Raw genomic sequence first — 16,498 nt, 5'->3', positions numbered from 1 at the left:
AGGATCCACTAATTATATTGTCTTCTCCACCACCAACTCGTCCCTCCTCCTGCATCACTCCATGAGACCATGAGAACCGTTCCATTACCACCACAATTCTTTTTATTTTTCTTTCACAAAAACATATTATAAAATCTAGATCGCAAAAAAAAGTATTGCAAAACCTATTTTATTCCCTAGCCTTGTCTTGGCCTGCGTTGTGTGGGCACCCAGCAGGTCACTACATAAAGTTGCACTGCACCAGAGAGAACCCTCATCGCTCATCGCCTGCCCCCCCCCTCGCCTTCTCTCTTCCCCACTCTAGACCTCTCTCCTCCGCATTGTTCGCTGCTTTTCAGAGAAGCGAGGAATATCTGCGGCGGAGGGGGAAGAAGCGCCGCCCCAGTTTCAAAAAGAACCGCCACCCCTCCCTCTCTCTCCCCCCCTCCCGTATTAATTTCGGTTGCCCCCATCCATTCCCTCCGTCCTCCATTTTCTTGGTCGCCGTGCAGAGCTCCATAGTACTCTGCCTACCAGCCGCTCGTAGCTGGAGTGTTTGCCTCCGTCTCTCCCCGCTTCCCCTGTCCGGTGATTCAAACAGTGTTGTGTCTTGGAGGAGTAGTCTCCTCTCTTCAATGCGAGGAGAAGGCACCGGCGGTGGGAGGAGCAGTGGTCGTCCTTGCTGAGGTTTCCTCAAGCTCGGTCCCCGTCCCTGTCCTCGAAAGCGAACTTCTTGGCGACCAGCGGCAAGGAAGCAGAGGAGGGGAGGGATATAATGGCCTCCACGGAAGGTATCCTTCTTCAACCTCTCTACCAGATTCTGGTGCTCCCAACACAATATTTTTCTGCTTCCTTCTCCCCCTCTGCTTTCCTGCTTCCGTCCGTCCGGCGATGCCGGCGGGGCCATGACGAAACTCTGGGAGTTTTTCCTGCTTGAACCTGCAGGCGGCGGCGGCGGAGGAGGAGCAGCAGAGAGGGCGGAGGATCCTCTCCTTGGCTCCGGCGAGGAAGGTGAGCGCCGTGGCTACTGATTGATTGCTTTCCTCATTTGTACTGCTGCTGCTGCCCCGGTGTGAGTAATTAGCCGGATCCTCTGCTTCCTCCTCTGATTCTCCTGCCTCATCAGGCGGATTGCAGAATCTCTCCTTTTTTTAGTATTCACTAAATTCAAGCTATTTTATTTTCGGTCTCATTTCAATCAATCTTCAAAGGATTTAATTCGTGCTGTTACCACACGTGTTCCAGTCCAAGAACTGACCAAGTGTTTACTAGTATTTTTGGTTTGATGAAACAGAGGCAGTTGATGATTATCGTGCTTTAGTAAGCAGATGCGGGATATCTTTTTTAGTAGTAGTAGCAATAAAAAATTAAGCTATTTTTTTTGGTCCCATTTCGATCCTCAAGAGTTTCAATTTGTGCCGCCACACGTGTTCCCAGGACTGACGGAGAGTTTAGTCTTTTTTGGAGAGATTATTGATGTCAGTTTTATGATCCTGGCTCTGTTTCTAACAGTTTTATATATTTGCTTGAGCTGTCTCTTGTATATCTCCAAATAAAAGACTGGCAGGTTGTCAAATTCACCCAAATTTAATTTACCTCATTTCAATCCCAAGAATTGAATTTGTGCCACCACACGTGCTCCAGGACTGACCAAGAGCTTAGTCTTTTTGAGGAGAGATTATTGATATCAGTTTTCGGATTCCGGCCCTATTTCCAACAGTTTTAAATTTTAGGTTGAGCTGTCTCCAGTATCTCTCCAAATAAAAGACTGCTAGCATGTCAAATTCCCCAAAAATTTCCCCATCCCCTACCAAAATCCCCGAAGTTGACATCCACATTTCTTTATCAATCCGCACCCACTTGATCCTACATGTCCCTGCATGGGTGAATTCCATTCCATTCCGTTCCGTTGCAGCCTTGGACGGGGTAGGCGCAAGGAAAGCATCAGTTTTGGAGGGGGTGGTGGTGCAGATGTCAATTTGTTAGGGGGCGGGGATCCCTGCATGGGGTTGGCAAATCAACATGGCAGCATGTGCTTTTCATCGCCGAACCAGAGGAGCACAAACGTCCCCCTATCATGAATCATCATGGAATGGAATGGAAAAATAGAATGGGGCCTTGTGTGTGACAATGATTTGTACCTTGCGGCGACGGGCAGCGGGCTTTGTCTTGTTTTTCATGGCTGGTGGTTGGTTTTGTCCATGAATAGAGACTTCGGTTTTGTTGCCATGCAGACTTGTTGTGGCTGCTCCTGCTGATTTGTGTAAATCTTGTTTTTTTGTCTGTCCGGTTAGTGCAAGGAGCGGCCCAGGAAGAGAGCAGGAGAAGCTCAGGCGAACTTGCCGATGCGGATTGCGGCAGCAGTGGTTCGGTAACTGATGCCGCTGTACCGAGTGAAGATACCAGTGAGGGGCATAGCAGTGACAGCAGCAGCAGCCAGTGTGCCGGTTCTGATGGAGGTGGCAAAGAGGTGCCTGAAATGTTCTCCAAGAGCTGCAATGATGAGAACAGCTTGTGCACCGACCAGAGCTCTCCCCGCGCCGTGCTGGACATATCGGTGTCCGGCAGCGTGGACTCTGACGAGAGCTCCTCCGTCGAGCAGCCGGCGGAGCCCAGCCGCAGCGTGCAGCCGCTGCAGTGGAGGAATTTGATCAGTGGGCTGATACTCAGCAGGAAGAAGCTGATGGCCAGGGCGGTGACGTTCCCTCAGCGGTCCAAGAGCACGGGGCTTAAAAGGTACCTGGGGAGGATGCGGAGCGGCAAGAACCAGATGGACTGCAGCGTAATCGCCCCGGAGATCTTCCCCGAGATCGAGAAGTGGAGGCCATCATGGAGGAGCTTCGACTACGACGAGCTCTGCGCTGCAACTGACAGATTCAGTTCAGGTAACATGCAACACTAACTCCTATGTTGCTGTCATTCAGTGCCCTTGATAATTGGGCTCTGTTACTATCATTGCAAAGCTTGTGGGATGTGGCTTTGCCGTAAAGAAATGGGTTTATAATTGTACTCCCATGATTTCACTGAGTGAAGGGGGTTTGAGGTCCTAATCATGAACTGTTCCTTAGGTTAATGATGGTTGTTACTGGTTGCTAGTTGGAAAATTCAAGTACCAGACCACATTATTGTCATCAGTTGTCACTCTGTACTAGTTTCTTTAGCTTGTCCAGTTTTCAAGATTGTGGTACCTCCAACAATTGTGACCATATGATGTGGAAACCTAATACTAGTTCTATTTCTTCCTTCCAAGTAGACTAAAAGTGCCATTATTGGCCAGAATTAATTACTTTTTTGTGTCTTAATTATCTCTAAACATTTTTGCCTGACATCTGAATGTACGATATTACCAGATAATTTGATCGGAAAGGGAGGGCACGCTGAGGTGTACAAAGGACAGCTTGCTGATGGACAGTTTGTGGCGGTGAAAAGGTTAACAAAAGGCGGCAACAAGGAGGACAGGATCAGCGATTTCCTATCCGAGCTTGGAATAATAGCGCACGTCAACCACCCAAACGCGGCACAGCTCTTGGGGTTCAGTGTGGAAGGGGGCTTGCACCTGGTTCTTCAGTTCTCACCACATGGAAGCTTGGCTTCTCTTCTCCATGGTACAGTCCTCTGAACAATTTGTTAGTTAGGCAATGAATGGTACAGTTGACTTGTTGCGGTGGCTTCCAAAAAAAGGAGAAATAGAGCAAATATCTTGCCATGTACGCCAACACAACGTGAACACTTAAAAAGTATCTTAAATGCTGATGTCCGTTGAGTGCATATTAAGCTCATAATTTGCATTTATGTATATACTTATTGCACCATCACTTCATGTAGTACTTCTTCAGTTGAAAACATATGCATGATCATACCCTTTTCTAATGAAAAGGACCACTCAAATAAGAGTGTACTTTAGAGGTGCTGTAATTGTAATGACTAATGGAGCTTGGCTGATCAGGTGCAAAGGGAGCCCTCAAGTGGAAGGCCCGGTTCAATATCGCACTTGGAATCGCTGAAGGGCTATTTTATCTACACGAAGGCTGCCATCGGCACATAATTCACAGAGACATCAAGGCTTCAAATATTCTTTTAACTGAAGATTATCAACCTCAGGTACGTATTACTGTTACACTAGCCCTAGCCCATTCTACTACTCCTGATGATGTAAACTGATGCATTTTTTGCTCCCTCATTGCACAGATTTCAGATTTTGGCCTTGCGAAGTGGCTTCCTGACAAATGCACCCATCAGGTTGTATTCCCCATTGAAGGCACATTCGGGTGAGTTTCATATATTTCTGAATACTGCTCCATGTTCATGATGACTTCATGCTTCCCACCAGACTGGCTGCTTGCATCAGTTGATGCAGAGCCCAGAGCTTTCCTCTTTTTTTTTTGAAAAGAGAAAAAATCTTCCTAGTGGACCAAAACAATGTGTCATTGTTATTTCAACTTTGATTTTACCCCCTTTTACAGTTATATGGCCCCAGAGTACTTCATGCACGGGATCATAAATGAGAAGACGGATGTGTTTGCATACGGAGTATTGCTTCTTGAACTAGTGACAGGGCGGAAAGCCGTGGACTCTTCTAGACAGAGCCTGGTGATATGGGTGAGTATAGCAGATTGCTCTGATATACTACTTCACAAGTAGATTCCAATTAGCTCACTGAATTATTGTTTGATCATATAAATATAAATAGAGCAAACTGACTCAACTGTAGTCCTAAAATGTGCATGGAAAACATAAAGCCGGATAGTTACATACTTCTGAACCCTTTGGATTCATAAATTTCTTTTGATCATTTCAAAGGCAAAACCGCTGCTCGAGTCGAACAACATGAAGGGGCTGGTGGATCCTTCTCTTGATGTTGGATATGACCCAGAAGAGATGGCACTCACCCTGGCAGTGGCGTCCATGTGCATCCACCACAGCGCAAACTTGCGGCCTAGCATGAAATCGGTGAGTGATTTGGGTGTCCCTGTCGCCTCAAGTGCAAAATGAGTTCTGTAAACTGACGAAGTGATGCCTTTGGTTGCAGGTGGTCCGTTTCATGAAGGGAGATAGGGAATCACTCGAACTGATGGGAAAGCCTAGACCCACAAAGCCCCCAATGTTCGACTCCTGTGATTCAGAGGACTACACTCGCACGAGTTACCTCAATGATCTGGACAAGCACAAGCAGCTTGCGTTGGAGCAGTGATCTTTTTAGCCGACTTTGGACAGATTCGGCATCTTTTTGTACATCGTGACTATCTTCATTGTGATCCTCCCGCTTTCCAGAGATGTTTATAGAGTGTATGGATAGATGTGAGGGATCAATCTGTCGTTTGCCTCCCTGTCGCTGATCTAAGGTGTCATTCTTGGCTTCCAATGGTCACTGTGTGCTGTGGTACTGTGACCTGTATGGCCAGGGCCAATGATGTTGGCTGTATGCCTGTATGTCACAATTCCTCATATGGGAACATGCTTAGAGATAGAAGAGTGGAATGTATTTTGGTCATCTGCAGGGTTTATTCATGTGTCCTTTGTTATAACCTTCCATTTTCGCAGTTTTGGGCTTTCAGCACTAGTGTTTGATGAATAAGTTCAGTTGCTGCATAAAAATTGGTTACTACTACAGCTTACATGGATCTGCTAATGCAAGGGTTGCCAGAAAAATTGCCTTAAATATTTAACATTGGTCGCTCGTAAGTTATATATTCCCGAGAGTAAAATGTATGGGCGTTACAAAAAAAAAGCCATATTGCATATTTTGTTTTCACAGTGAACTACATCAAATTCTTCTGACCTCCACCGTGCAGTACTCTGCAATTGCCTAGGCAAGAAGGCAACAAAATAAAATACAGAGACAATACTGTGCTTGCAAATGTAGATTTTGCCATATACATCTGTTACCTCATTACAATACCTGAAGCTATCACCTCATGCTTAACATTAGACATCGTATCCAGGATTGACCTTCTGCTGGACATCTCCGTAGCTTTCTAGCTCAAGCATGTCCTCCATGCTCCCCAGGAACAATGGCAGCCTCTGGTGCAGCTTCACAGGCTGAATGGACAGGATTCTGGTTTTGCCATCTGAGCCTCGCCCCCCTGCCTGCTCGGCAAGGAAACTGAGAGGATTTGCCTCGTAAACCAACCGAAGGTGATCCCTCGGGTTCATTGCGACTCCACCGTATATGATCGTCCGATGAAAGTCAGCGACCAGCGAGCACACGTACCGAGCAGAGTACTTCTTGGGATGCTGCCCCTTGCCTTGTCTGATCGTGTCGATGTACTTCTTCAGGCCCTCTGGCCAGTCGAAATACCGCGCATCATTCACTGAATATATCTGTCCTGACATTGTGTCCAATTACAGATTTTGAGAGGAATATAGAAGTAACTGTCAGACCATGCATTCTTCTAAAGTTACAGGGATACTGGATAGCTGAAGTCGCAGAAGGAACAATTTCAGATTTCAGATAAGAAAAATTATCCTATAATACTACCTTCTAAAGTTACTCGTGTAGTCGTGTTGATGCCCATTGAGCACTATAAATTCAGAAGTCTGATTTGCTAAAGCTTGTAGTACCGGTGAAACTGGAACTAGGTAAAAAGAACCAATCAAGATTTGATAAGTAAGATGATCAGAAAACTAATAAATAGCGATATACATATTTTCCTATTGCGAGAAATACTGATATACATATGCATCTTACTTACCTCTGGGGGGTATTTGCATGGACGGATGCGTCAAAACAAATTCTCCTGTCGATCTATCCAATGTGAATCCATGGGTTCCTTCGCCGAAACTGATGCAGAAGATGGTGGCAGATGAATAAAGGATGTATCCAGCAGCGACCAAGCGTGAACCACTCTGCAGCGAATTGAGCTGAGCTTTCTCCTCCAAAGGGAGCTGGTCGAGTTCCACCAGCCTATCGTATATCCCGAATATCGTTCCAGTGGGGATCGACACCTCAATGTTGCGAGAGCCATCAAGCGGGTCGGTGACAACAACGTAGGGACCGTCGTCGCACATCCAAACGGGGAGATCATTTTCTTCGGATGCCACGACTGCAACTTTTCCAGAGCTTTGGAGCGACGACAGGATGATCTCGTTCTGAATTTAAAATGAAGTTAGTATTCAGGTTATTTGGATTCACTACCATTCAGGCCAAGGTGCATATATTGCCATCAGAGATATGTACAGTCTTTGAACCGAAGCAAACTAATATAGTAGCAGAAACTTGTAGCAGGAGCAAAAATGCAAATCCAGTAGCTAAAGCATTGAAACAATGCATGTATTCCCAATCCAAACCCTACATAATTCAGTGTGCCAATGCTTGAGCTCTCCAGGCCTACTGCTCTTATCAAGCGCCGATCTCGCAATGACACCAAAATCAAACAACTCGTGGAACCAGCACGCACCGACAATTCGTCGAGCGGCTTGGGCGCGTCACGCCCTGCCGCGGAAGCAGCCGTTCCACCGGCCGCCGGCTTGGCCCGCGAGAGGTCGGCGTTGCCGGGGGACGCGACGAGCGCGGCGATGCGCTTGCAGGCGGCCTGGATGTGTGCGACGAGGACGGCGAGGTCGGCGGGCGCGCCGGCCCGGCCCATGTGCTCGAGCAGCGTGGGGTGCGAGCCGTGCGACGCCATACCGCCGTCCCCGGCGCCCGCGCCCGCGCGCGGCGGCCGGGCGAGGAGGACGCTGCTGCGGCTGCGGCGTGCGAGCGCCGGGTGGAGCGGGCGGGGGCGGGAAGCAGGCGGCGGCGGTCGTCGGTTTGAAGTTGGCGGGAGCGGGAGGGGGAGGAGGAGGGGCGGGCGGAGTGTGTGAGGGGATAGCGTCATGGCTTCGCTGGCCACCACCGGTGGGTGGTGGGTGGTGCTCGATGGATGGCGATGGTGACGACCCGTGGGAGAGACGCTCCTTCACTCCCCTCCGCACGTTCTCCAGTCTCCCTCCACTCTTTTTTGTCCTCCCCCGCGGATCCCTCGCCCCATTCCTCTCCCTCCCGAGCTCCTCTTCCCCCGGAGCCTCCTCCTCCCAGCCACCGTGGCGGAGTTCGAGCGCGCGCCGTCGGTCGAGCCCCGATCGACGCCCGATCCAGCTCCGGATCGGCGGAAGGCGGCGCTTCCGGCCAGAGGTCAGTGGAATTGGAGAATTCTTCCGTGTGATCTTCCATATATACGTGCTCTGCAAACGTGCGTGGGCTGAGAACTGATAATCAGTAGATCTCGGCGCCTTGATCATCGGCTAAAACTCAGAATTTTGCTTTCTGACAGAGGGAGGGAGGAAGACCATGCGGCCGCTCTGTCTGAAGAACACGGAAGCAATGGTGCTTTTGCTGGCGCGTGAGGAAAACCATGAATCCACACGCGGCGCCGTAAGTGTCCAATGCGTGCTTTTCATGGGATGATCGACCGCGTTAGGATTGCATGCGGTATAAGCTGCTCCTGTTTATCTCTAGTTAGCTGCTAGCTAGCGCCAATTTTGCGTAGAGATGTCAATTTTACATCTTTTTCATGGCCGACCATGAACCATGAGAGGCTGACCATGAACGAGGTAGAAATTGTTCGCTACAAGTATGAACAATTTTACATCTTTTTCATGGTCGGCCTCTCTGCTTCAGCTCAAGCATGATTCTGCTATTGATGCAATAACATCAATTCTTCGGCAGCTGCTTCTCGCAAAACTCGAGAATCCCTAATTCCCATGAGAGTTCCCTGATGAAATGCTTACACCAAATAATGAGATGAGTTTAAAATTGGCTTGTTTCTAATGAGAGGCTCCACAAGCACAACTCCAAAACTATAAACATCACTCCTCCCAGTCAGTTCATACTCCCTGTCTAAGTATAACCAATCCTACCATGCATGTACAATTGTCGCCACAGGAGTATGTTCGAGTAATACAGACCTTAAATCACCCAAGTCAGATGCCTTTGTATAAAATTGTCATGTAACAATATATTGGCTGATTTGACATCCCTATGGAAAATTGGCATTGTAGCAGCTAAGTAGAGATAAGCAAGAGCAGTCGCAGTTTCTACTGCAATCCTAATGCGATCATCCCATGAAAGCAAGCACTTAACACTCGCTTAAGTGTTTGAAGGACATAGTGTTCCATTAGATATGAACTCATAGACCAGCAAAGGCACCAATGTTTCCAAACAACTACTCATAGACAATTGTTCTGGACTGACTTCCGAATTCAAGATAAAGCCTCAAACCTGGTGGATACCGGGCGTTCTCAGGCCATTTGCCGTCCGAGTCGTCGTTGACTGTTGTCCTGCTAATGGTTGGTGCAATATGTTCTCACTGCCATGTGGGCCTTTCTCTTGATCTGGCGGACAGTGTCACAGGATTACCTCGCCGGCAGGTGGTCCTTCCTCGGGCGTTGCATGTGGTTGTCTTGCCTTGCCATCATGGCTTTCGCCTCACTTGATTAACATATTGGATTTTTACAAACATTAAAAAGGTGGAGAAATAAATGCCCATGCTCAGAACTATCATGCTTAGGCTAAAATTAGCCCTGGAGTACATATTTCCTTCAAAATGTCTGCGAGCCCATCTTTAAGTGTGGATCATCAAGAACTTCTGATTTTATTGCGCAACTAGATATTACTCGCTCCATCCTATAATATAAAACGTTTTTTTTGGCACTACATTAGTGTCAAAAAACGTCTTACGTCACGGAACGGAGGGAGTACTTTTTTTTAATACTTTTGTTGCTTCTTCGCTGTCCTTACAAAGGTTAAGTAATACTCCCTCTGCCCCACAATGTAAGATGTTTCTTAATACTACACTAAAAAACGTCTTGCATTGTGGGACTGAGGGAGTATTTTTCTTTCATTCCTCCCAATAGTGAAGTGTTGAAGTGCTATATTTTATTTGTTTCCATATGAGTTCTGGAGTTGTTAGGTCATGTCCTGATTGAATATTTGTCGCGTGTTCTGTTCTTGAATAGCAAAGAGGTCTTCCCACGTGGAGAATAACGACTACTTAAATCTTGTTGATTGACAATCTAATAGAGTTTTATATGCATATGCATATTAATTAATGTATGCTCGCTGCAGATTTATCTTCTATGTGTTGGAAATATGAGCAATTTACCAAATGATTTTATTAACAGAAATACTAGATAAAGCATGACTAATATAGTAGAGATAAAACAAGTCATGCGTTCTGACAGAGAGAAGGTAAATAGCTTCTGCATATATGAACCGTAGCCTATCATATCTAAACCAGACAGTATAGCAAGTAGCATATATGAAGTAGAACCTATCACGTGTAGGACAAGGACTAGAACAAGGAACTGCGGCAGAACCTTTAACAGGAAATGACTCGAATAGTGGTCAGTCGAGCCACAGGTGAGTAAGTATCAAAGAAGTCTTCACCTTCCTTTTGGGTATATAACCCTTAGCCACGAGCCGAGCCTTGTACTTTTCAATAGTACCATCAGGCCTAAGCTTCTTCTTGAATACCCATTTGCATCCTATAGGTTTGCACCCATAAGGACGATCAGTTATCTCCGAAGTTTCATTTGCCAAGATGGAATCCATCTCGCTACGAACCGCTTCCTTCCAGTAGTCAGCATCTTCAGATGCATAGGCCTCTGAAATAGAACTGGGAGTGTCATCTATGAGGTACACAAGAAAATCATCACCAAAGGACTTTGCAGTCCTCTGTCTCTTGCTCCTAATAGGAACTTCATTGTTCTCCTCCACAGGACTTTCAAAGTGTTCCATCGAAATTGTGGGTTCGGTAATTGTAACTGGTTCCTGATTCGATGAACTAGGCATCTCCTGATTAGATGAGGTAGCCATATCCTTCATGGGAAAGATATCTTCAAAGAAAGTCGCATCATTCGACTCCATGATCGTACCGACATGTATGTCAGGTACCTCAGATTTTACAACCAAGAATCTATAGCCAATGCTATGAAAAGCATATCCCAGGAAAACACAATCCACAGTCTTTGGTCCAAGTTTCCGCTTCTTTGGAATTGGAACATTGACTTTCGCCAAACAACCCCATGTTCGTAGATAAGAGAGTTTTAACCTTTTCTTCTCCCATTCCTCGAATGGAGATATCTCTTTGTTCTTTGTGGGGACTCGGTTCAGGACATGACATGCTATCAATATCGCCTCCCCCCACCATGCCTTGGAGAGACCCGATGTGTCTAACATGGCGTTAACCAAATCAGTTAGAGTACGGTTCTTTCTTTCGGCCATCCCATTTGACTGAGGTGAGTAGGGAGGCGTCCTCTCATGGATTATACCATGTTCCGCACAAAAAGCATCAAACTCATTGGAAAAATACTATCCACCACGGTCGGACCTAAGCCTCTTGATTTTTCGGTCAAGTTGGTTTTCCACTTCAGCTTTGTAGATCTTGAAAAAGTTCAAAGCCTCATCCATAGATTTCAGAAGATACACACGACATTATCTAGTGGAGTCATCAATTAACGTCATGAAATATTTCTTTCCACCTTTTGTCAACACATCATTCATTTCACATAGATCTGAATGTATGAGCTCTAGTGGTGCAAGGTTTCTTATTTCCGCAGTCGTGTGAGACTTACGAGGTTGCTTAGCTTGTACACACACTTGACACTGAGATCCCTTGACGATGGAGAAACTAGGGATTAAGTTCAACTTCGCTAGTCGTGACATGCAACCAAAGTTAACATGACAAAGACGTGAATGCCACACGTTGGATTCACTATTGTTGCAAATATGATTAACAACTTTATTGCAAACGGCTGATAAGGATAAACGAAACAAGCCTCCTGACTCATAGCCTTTACCAACAAAGGTTCCATACTTGGATATTACAAATTTATTTGACTCAAAGGCAAGCTTGTAGCCATCTCTACACAGAAGAGATCCGCTAACAAGATTTTTATTGACGGAGGGGACATAATGCACGTTCTTCAGCCGCACGATCTTCCCCGAAGTAAACTTCAGATCGACCGTGCCAACACCACGAACAGAAGCACTTGAACCGTTGCCCATCAGCACGGTTGAAGTCCTTGCGGCCTGATAAGACAAAAACATGGAAATATCACCGCATACATGCACATTAGCACCCTGTCAATCAACCAGTCAGGAGAATGACATACTGAAAGAATAGTGGGAAATATACCATACCCAGCATCCTTCATGTCAGTGTCTCCAATGACAACATTAGCGGTCTTGCCGCCTTTCCCAGAATGACGCTTGTCATAGCGATTAGGGCAACTAGGAGCCCAATGATCAGGATCCCCACACACATGACAAGCACCTTTCTTCTTGTCATTCTTCTTCTTGAAGTTCGTGTGTTGCACAGCCTTGTTCTTCTCCTCAAACTTTGCTTTACCATCAAACTTGCCCTTGTTCTTGAACTTGTGGGGCTGGAAGTTCTGCTTCTGTACCACATTGGCACTAGATCCTCCCTCAATACCTCGAGCACGTGTGTCCTTTGCTCTCGCCTTTTCTTCCACATCAAGAGTGCCAATGAGATCCGGAACGGAAAACTCCTGCCTCTTATGCTTCAGTAAGGTAGCAAAGTTCCTCCACGAAGGAGGAAGCTTAGTGATGATACCTCCGGCAACAAACTTGTCCGGTAGCATACAACTGAAGTGCTCAAGTTCTCTAGCAAATGACTGTATCTCATGAGCTTGCTCAACCACGGAGCGCTCTTCAGTCATCCTGTAATCATAGAATTGATCCATGATGTACAGCTCAGTGCCAGCATTCGAGACCCCAAACTTGGCCTCGAGTGCATCCCACATATCTTTTCCATTATCAATTGACGCATAAGCATCAACTATGTTCTCACCAAGAACTCTCAAGAGAGCAGCCTTAAACAAAGTATCCATTTTCTGAAAAGCTTGTGCCTGTTGAGCATCAAGCTCTCCTTCAGGTTTGCCGAGAGTGGCGTCATAGCAACTCATGGTTTGAAACCATAAGACTGCTCTCACGCGCCACCTCTTATAGTGGATACCCTCAAACATAGGAGGTCTCATGGAAGCAGCAAAACCACTTGGGGTAAATTGCCTATAATAAGGTTTTTGGATTGTTGGAAATATGAGCAATTTACCAAATGATTTTATTAACAGAAATACTAGATAAAGCATGACTAATATAGTAGAGATAAAACAAGTCATGAGTTCTGACAGAGAGAAGGTAAATAGCTTCTGCATATATGAACCGTAGCCTATCATATCTAAACCAGACAGTATAGCAAGTAGCATATATGAAGTAGAACCTATCATGTGTAGGACAAGGACTAGAACAAGGAACTGCGGCAGAACCTTTAACAGGAAAGACAAGAACACGTACGGGACAGCAGCAGCAGAAGCGCTGGACTTGGGGTCGGTGTCCTCGCCTGCCATGTCGTCGAGGAGGTCGTGGACGTCGGGGAAGTAGTCGTCGGCGACCGGATCGTCCGTGATGAAGCGGCCAGTAGTCGCGCTGAGCGCTCCCCAAAAACCTTATCACCCTTCTCCCGTACAGGACTCAAAAGGTGCGGTTTCGGAGGCCTACTGTCCCGACCTGCGGTGCACGCCGCAAGACGGGATGCGGAAGAACGTAGCAGCAGCGCAGTGCTCAGGAACTTGTGGCGAGAGGAGGAAGAGATTCTGGTGCGTCTCTCTGAGAGGAGCGACCTCCCTTTTATAGGCGCAAGAGAAGGAGGCAAGAGGCTGCGCCGGGAGCTGAAGGGAACGCGGGAGATGAAACGAACAGACAGCAGCCGAAGAGTGCAGCGTTCGTATTCAATATCCACTACAGCAAAAACTTTCCAGCTCCCGAGTGACCTTTCGTGCCACTGTTTGGGTGCTTGCTTAAGTCCGTACAAAGACTTCAGCAACTTGCACACTTTCCCTTCCTGACCATCTAGTACAAACCCATCTGGTTGTTCCATATAAATTTCCTCGTCCAACTCTCCATTTAGGAAAGGAGTCTTAACATCCATTTGATGAACGAGAAGACCATGCGAGGCAGCTAGTGAAAGTAGAACTCGAATAGTGGTCAGTTGAGCCACAGGTGAGTAAGTATCAAAGAAGTCTTCACCTTCCTTTTGGGTATAACCCTTAGCCACGAGCCGAGCCTTGTACTTTTCAATAGTACCATCAGGCCTAAGCTTCTTCTTGAATACCCATTTGCATCCTATAGGTTTGCACCCATAAGGACGATCAGTTATCTCCCAAGTTTCATTTGCCAAGATGGAATCCATCTCGCTACGAACCGCTTCCTTCCAGTAGTCAGCATCTTCAGATGCATAGGCCTCTGAAATAGAACTGGGAGTGTCATCTATGAGGTACACAAGAAAATCATCACCAAAGGACTTTGCAGTCCTCTGTCTCTTGCTCCTAATAGGAACTTCATTGTTCTCCTCCACAGGACTTTCAAAGTGTTCCATCGAAATTGTGGGTTCGGTAATTGTAACTGGTTCCTGATTCGATGAACTAGGCATCTCCTGATTAGATGAGGTAGCCATATCCTTCATGGGAAAGATATCTTCAAAGAAAGTCGCATCATTCGACTCCATGATCGTACCGACATGTATGTCAGGTACCTCAGATTTTACAACCAAGAATCTATAGCCAATGCTATGAAAAGCATATCCCAGGAAAACACAATCCACAGTCTTTGGTCCAAGTTTCCGCTTCTTTGGAATTGGAACATTGACTTTCGCCAAACAACCCCATGTTCGTAGATAAGAGAGTTTTAACTTTTTCTTCTCCCATTCCTCGAATGGAGTTATCTCTTTGTTCTTTGTGGGGACTCGGTTCAGGACATGACATGCTGTCAATATCGTCTCCCCACCATGCCTTGGAGAGACCCGATGTGTCTAACATGGCGTTAACCAAATCAGTTAGAGTACGGTTCTTTCTTTCGGCCATCCCATTTGACTGAGGTGAGTAGGGAGGCGTCCTCTCATGGATTATACCATGCTCCACACAAAAAGCATCAAACTCATTGGAAAAATACTCTCCACCACGGTTGGACCTGAGCCTCTTGATTTTTCAATCAAGTTGGTTTTCCACTTCAGCTTTGTAGATCTTGAAAAAGTTCAAAGCCTCATCCTTAGATTTCAGAAGATACACACGGCAGTATCTAGTGGAGTCATCAATTAACGTCATGAAATATTTCTTTCCACCTTTTGTCAACACACCATTTGTCGGTGTCAAAACCGGCGAATCTCGGGTAGTGGGTCCCGAACTGTGCGTCTAGGCCGGATGGTAACAGGAGGCAGGGAACACGATGTTTTACCCAGGTTCGGGCCCTCTTGGTGGAGGTAAAACTCTACGTCCTGCTTGATTAATATTGATGATATGGGTAGTACAAGAGTAGATCTACCACGAGATTAAGGAGGCTAAACCCTAGAAGCTAGCCTATGGTATGATTATTGTATATGGAGTAGATCGCCTACGGACTACAACCCTCCGGTTTATATAGACACCGGATAGGGTTAGGGTTACATAGAGTCAGTTACAATGGTAGGAGATCTTGAATATCCGCATCGCCAAGGAAAGTCCCATCCGGACACGGGACGAAGTCTTCAATCTTGTATCTTCATAGTCCTGGAGTCCGGCTGAAGGTATAGTCCGGCTACCCGAACACCCCCTAATCCAGGACTCCCTCAGTAGCCCCCGAACCAGGCTTCAATGACGACGAGTCCGGCGCGCAGATTGTTCGGCATTGCAAGGCGGGTTCTTCTCCAAATCTTGTGTACCTGTAGGAATAATGTTCGATTTTTGTAATGTAGTGCTCCTCGGCTTCCACGCCCAATAATGGCTGTCTTCCACGTGTCAAACAAGTGCGAAAAGCCGGGACATTTTTACATCCACACCCCTAGCCGTATAAACGAGCCGCCTATTTAACGGGATGGGGATTTAGGTCCAAACCACATCTTCTCCTTTCTGCGAGTTATCATCAGAGCGCTTCCAGCAAAGGTCCATTCCAACATGACCAGCCGTCGCAGCTCCTCCCCTCGCCCCTCCGGTCCCAAACCCGGGGACTGGGAGAGTTGCACCATCCCGCATAGCGAGTTAGTGTCGCTTCAGGCCAAGGGATTTCTCCCTCAGGCATACATGGTCCCGATCCGGGCCGGCTCGCCACCTACAATGGCGGAAAACAAGCAGAGAGCACCCCCAATCCTTCTAAAGGAGAGCGGGTGTGCCTCGTCCCCTATCTAATAAGGGGACTGGGATTTCCAATTCATCCATTTCTCCGCGGGCTTCTGGAGTTCTACGGCCTCCAGCTGCACAATCTCACGCCCGCCTCCGTATTGCATATTGCGGGTTTCGTCGCCCTTTGTGAGCTATTTTTAGGCGTTGAGGCTCATTTCGCGCTGTGGAAGAGGTTATTCTGCCTAGTGCCCCGTTCTCAAGAGGGGTCTATATATCAAGTGGGCGGAGCCGAAGTATGGCGCATCGCCGGGACCGGATACCTATCCGGAACCCCAAAGAAGGCGTCCGAGGACTGGCCTTCGGAATGGTTTTACATAGATGATGTCCCGCTACCGGACCCTATCCGGGTCGGTCTCCCTGAGTTTAACAG

The 16,498-nt window shown here is 46.9% G+C and overlaps 2 protein-coding genes and 1 pseudogene across 5 annotated transcripts in view; 2 read left to right on the top strand and 1 right to left on the bottom strand.

Annotated features, from left to right (window-relative positions):
• Positions 1 to 255: 255 nt before the first annotated feature.
• Positions 256 to 5,487, top strand: LOC125521618 (receptor-like cytosolic serine/threonine-protein kinase RBK1). Of its 3 annotated transcripts, XM_048686676.2 has the most exons (9): positions 256 to 770; positions 925 to 990; positions 2,274 to 2,864; positions 3,330 to 3,584; positions 3,926 to 4,080; positions 4,168 to 4,247; positions 4,443 to 4,578; positions 4,780 to 4,929; positions 5,009 to 5,487. In XM_048686676.2, exons 1-9 carry the CDS (start codon positions 755 to 757, stop codon positions 5,168 to 5,170), a joined length of 1,611 nt encoding a protein of 536 aa, XP_048542633.1. In that variant the 5' UTR covers positions 256 to 754; the 3' UTR covers positions 5,171 to 5,487. The 3 variants fall into 3 exon arrangements, with proteins under 3 accessions (XP_048542633.1, XP_048542634.1, XP_048542632.1); XM_048686677.2 differs by lacking the exon at positions 925 to 990; XM_048686675.2 differs by lacking the exon at positions 256 to 770 and having other exon boundaries at positions 778 to 990.
• Positions 5,488 to 5,686: 199 nt separating this feature from the next.
• Positions 5,687 to 8,078, bottom strand: LOC125519761 (Inositol monophosphatase family protein). The gene is made up of 3 exons (XM_048684519.2): positions 7,377 to 8,078; positions 6,672 to 7,068; positions 5,687 to 6,305 (listed from the first exon to the last, which is right to left on the bottom strand). Exons 1-3 carry the CDS (start codon positions 7,794 to 7,796, stop codon positions 5,905 to 5,907), a joined length of 1,218 nt encoding a protein of 405 aa, XP_048540476.1. The 5' UTR covers positions 7,797 to 8,078; the 3' UTR covers positions 5,687 to 5,904.
• Positions 7,839 to 16,498, top strand: part of LOC125528866 (uncharacterized) — a 65,843-nt pseudogene continuing 57,183 nt past the window's right edge. The window contains exons 1-2 of the transcript XR_015610432.1: positions 7,839 to 8,092; positions 8,232 to 8,332. The product of XR_015610432.1 is annotated as an uncharacterized LOC125528866 (transcript). The remainder of the gene's footprint in view (positions 8,093 to 8,231; positions 8,333 to 16,498) is intronic.

The sequence above is a fragment of the Triticum urartu genome, chromosome 7A (assembly GCF_056163025.1).
Source record: "Triticum urartu cultivar PI428250 chromosome 7A, HENAU_Tu73, whole genome shotgun sequence".
Lineage (NCBI taxonomy): Eukaryota > Viridiplantae > Streptophyta > Magnoliopsida > Poales > Poaceae > Triticum > Triticum urartu.
Note: the sequence above shows the minus strand (reverse complement) of the source record. Positions and strands in the feature narration are given on the sequence as shown.

Coding starts and splice junctions, on each gene's coding strand:
- LOC125521618 (XM_048686675.2), top strand. CDS start 885: ATGACGAAACTCTGGGAGTTTTTCCTGCTTGAACCTGCAGGCGGCGGC. Junction 3,585..3,925: donor CTTGGCTTCTCTTCTCCATG/GTACAGTCCTCT, acceptor TTGGCTGATCAG/GTGCAAAGGGAGCCCTCAAG. Junction 4,081..4,167: donor CTGAAGATTATCAACCTCAG/GTACGTATTACT, acceptor CTCATTGCACAG/ATTTCAGATTTTGGCCTTGC.
- LOC125519761 (XM_048684519.2), bottom strand. CDS start 7,796: ATGACGCTATCCCCTCACACACTCCGCCCGCCCCTCCTCCTCCCCCTC. Junction 7,069..7,376: donor AGCCGCTCGACGAATTGTCG/GTGCGTGCTGGT, acceptor TTTTAAATTCAG/AACGAGATCATCCTGTCGTC. Junction 6,306..6,671: donor CATGCAAATACCCCCCAGAG/GTAAGTAAGATG, acceptor ACACAATGTCAG/GACAGATATATTCAGTGAAT.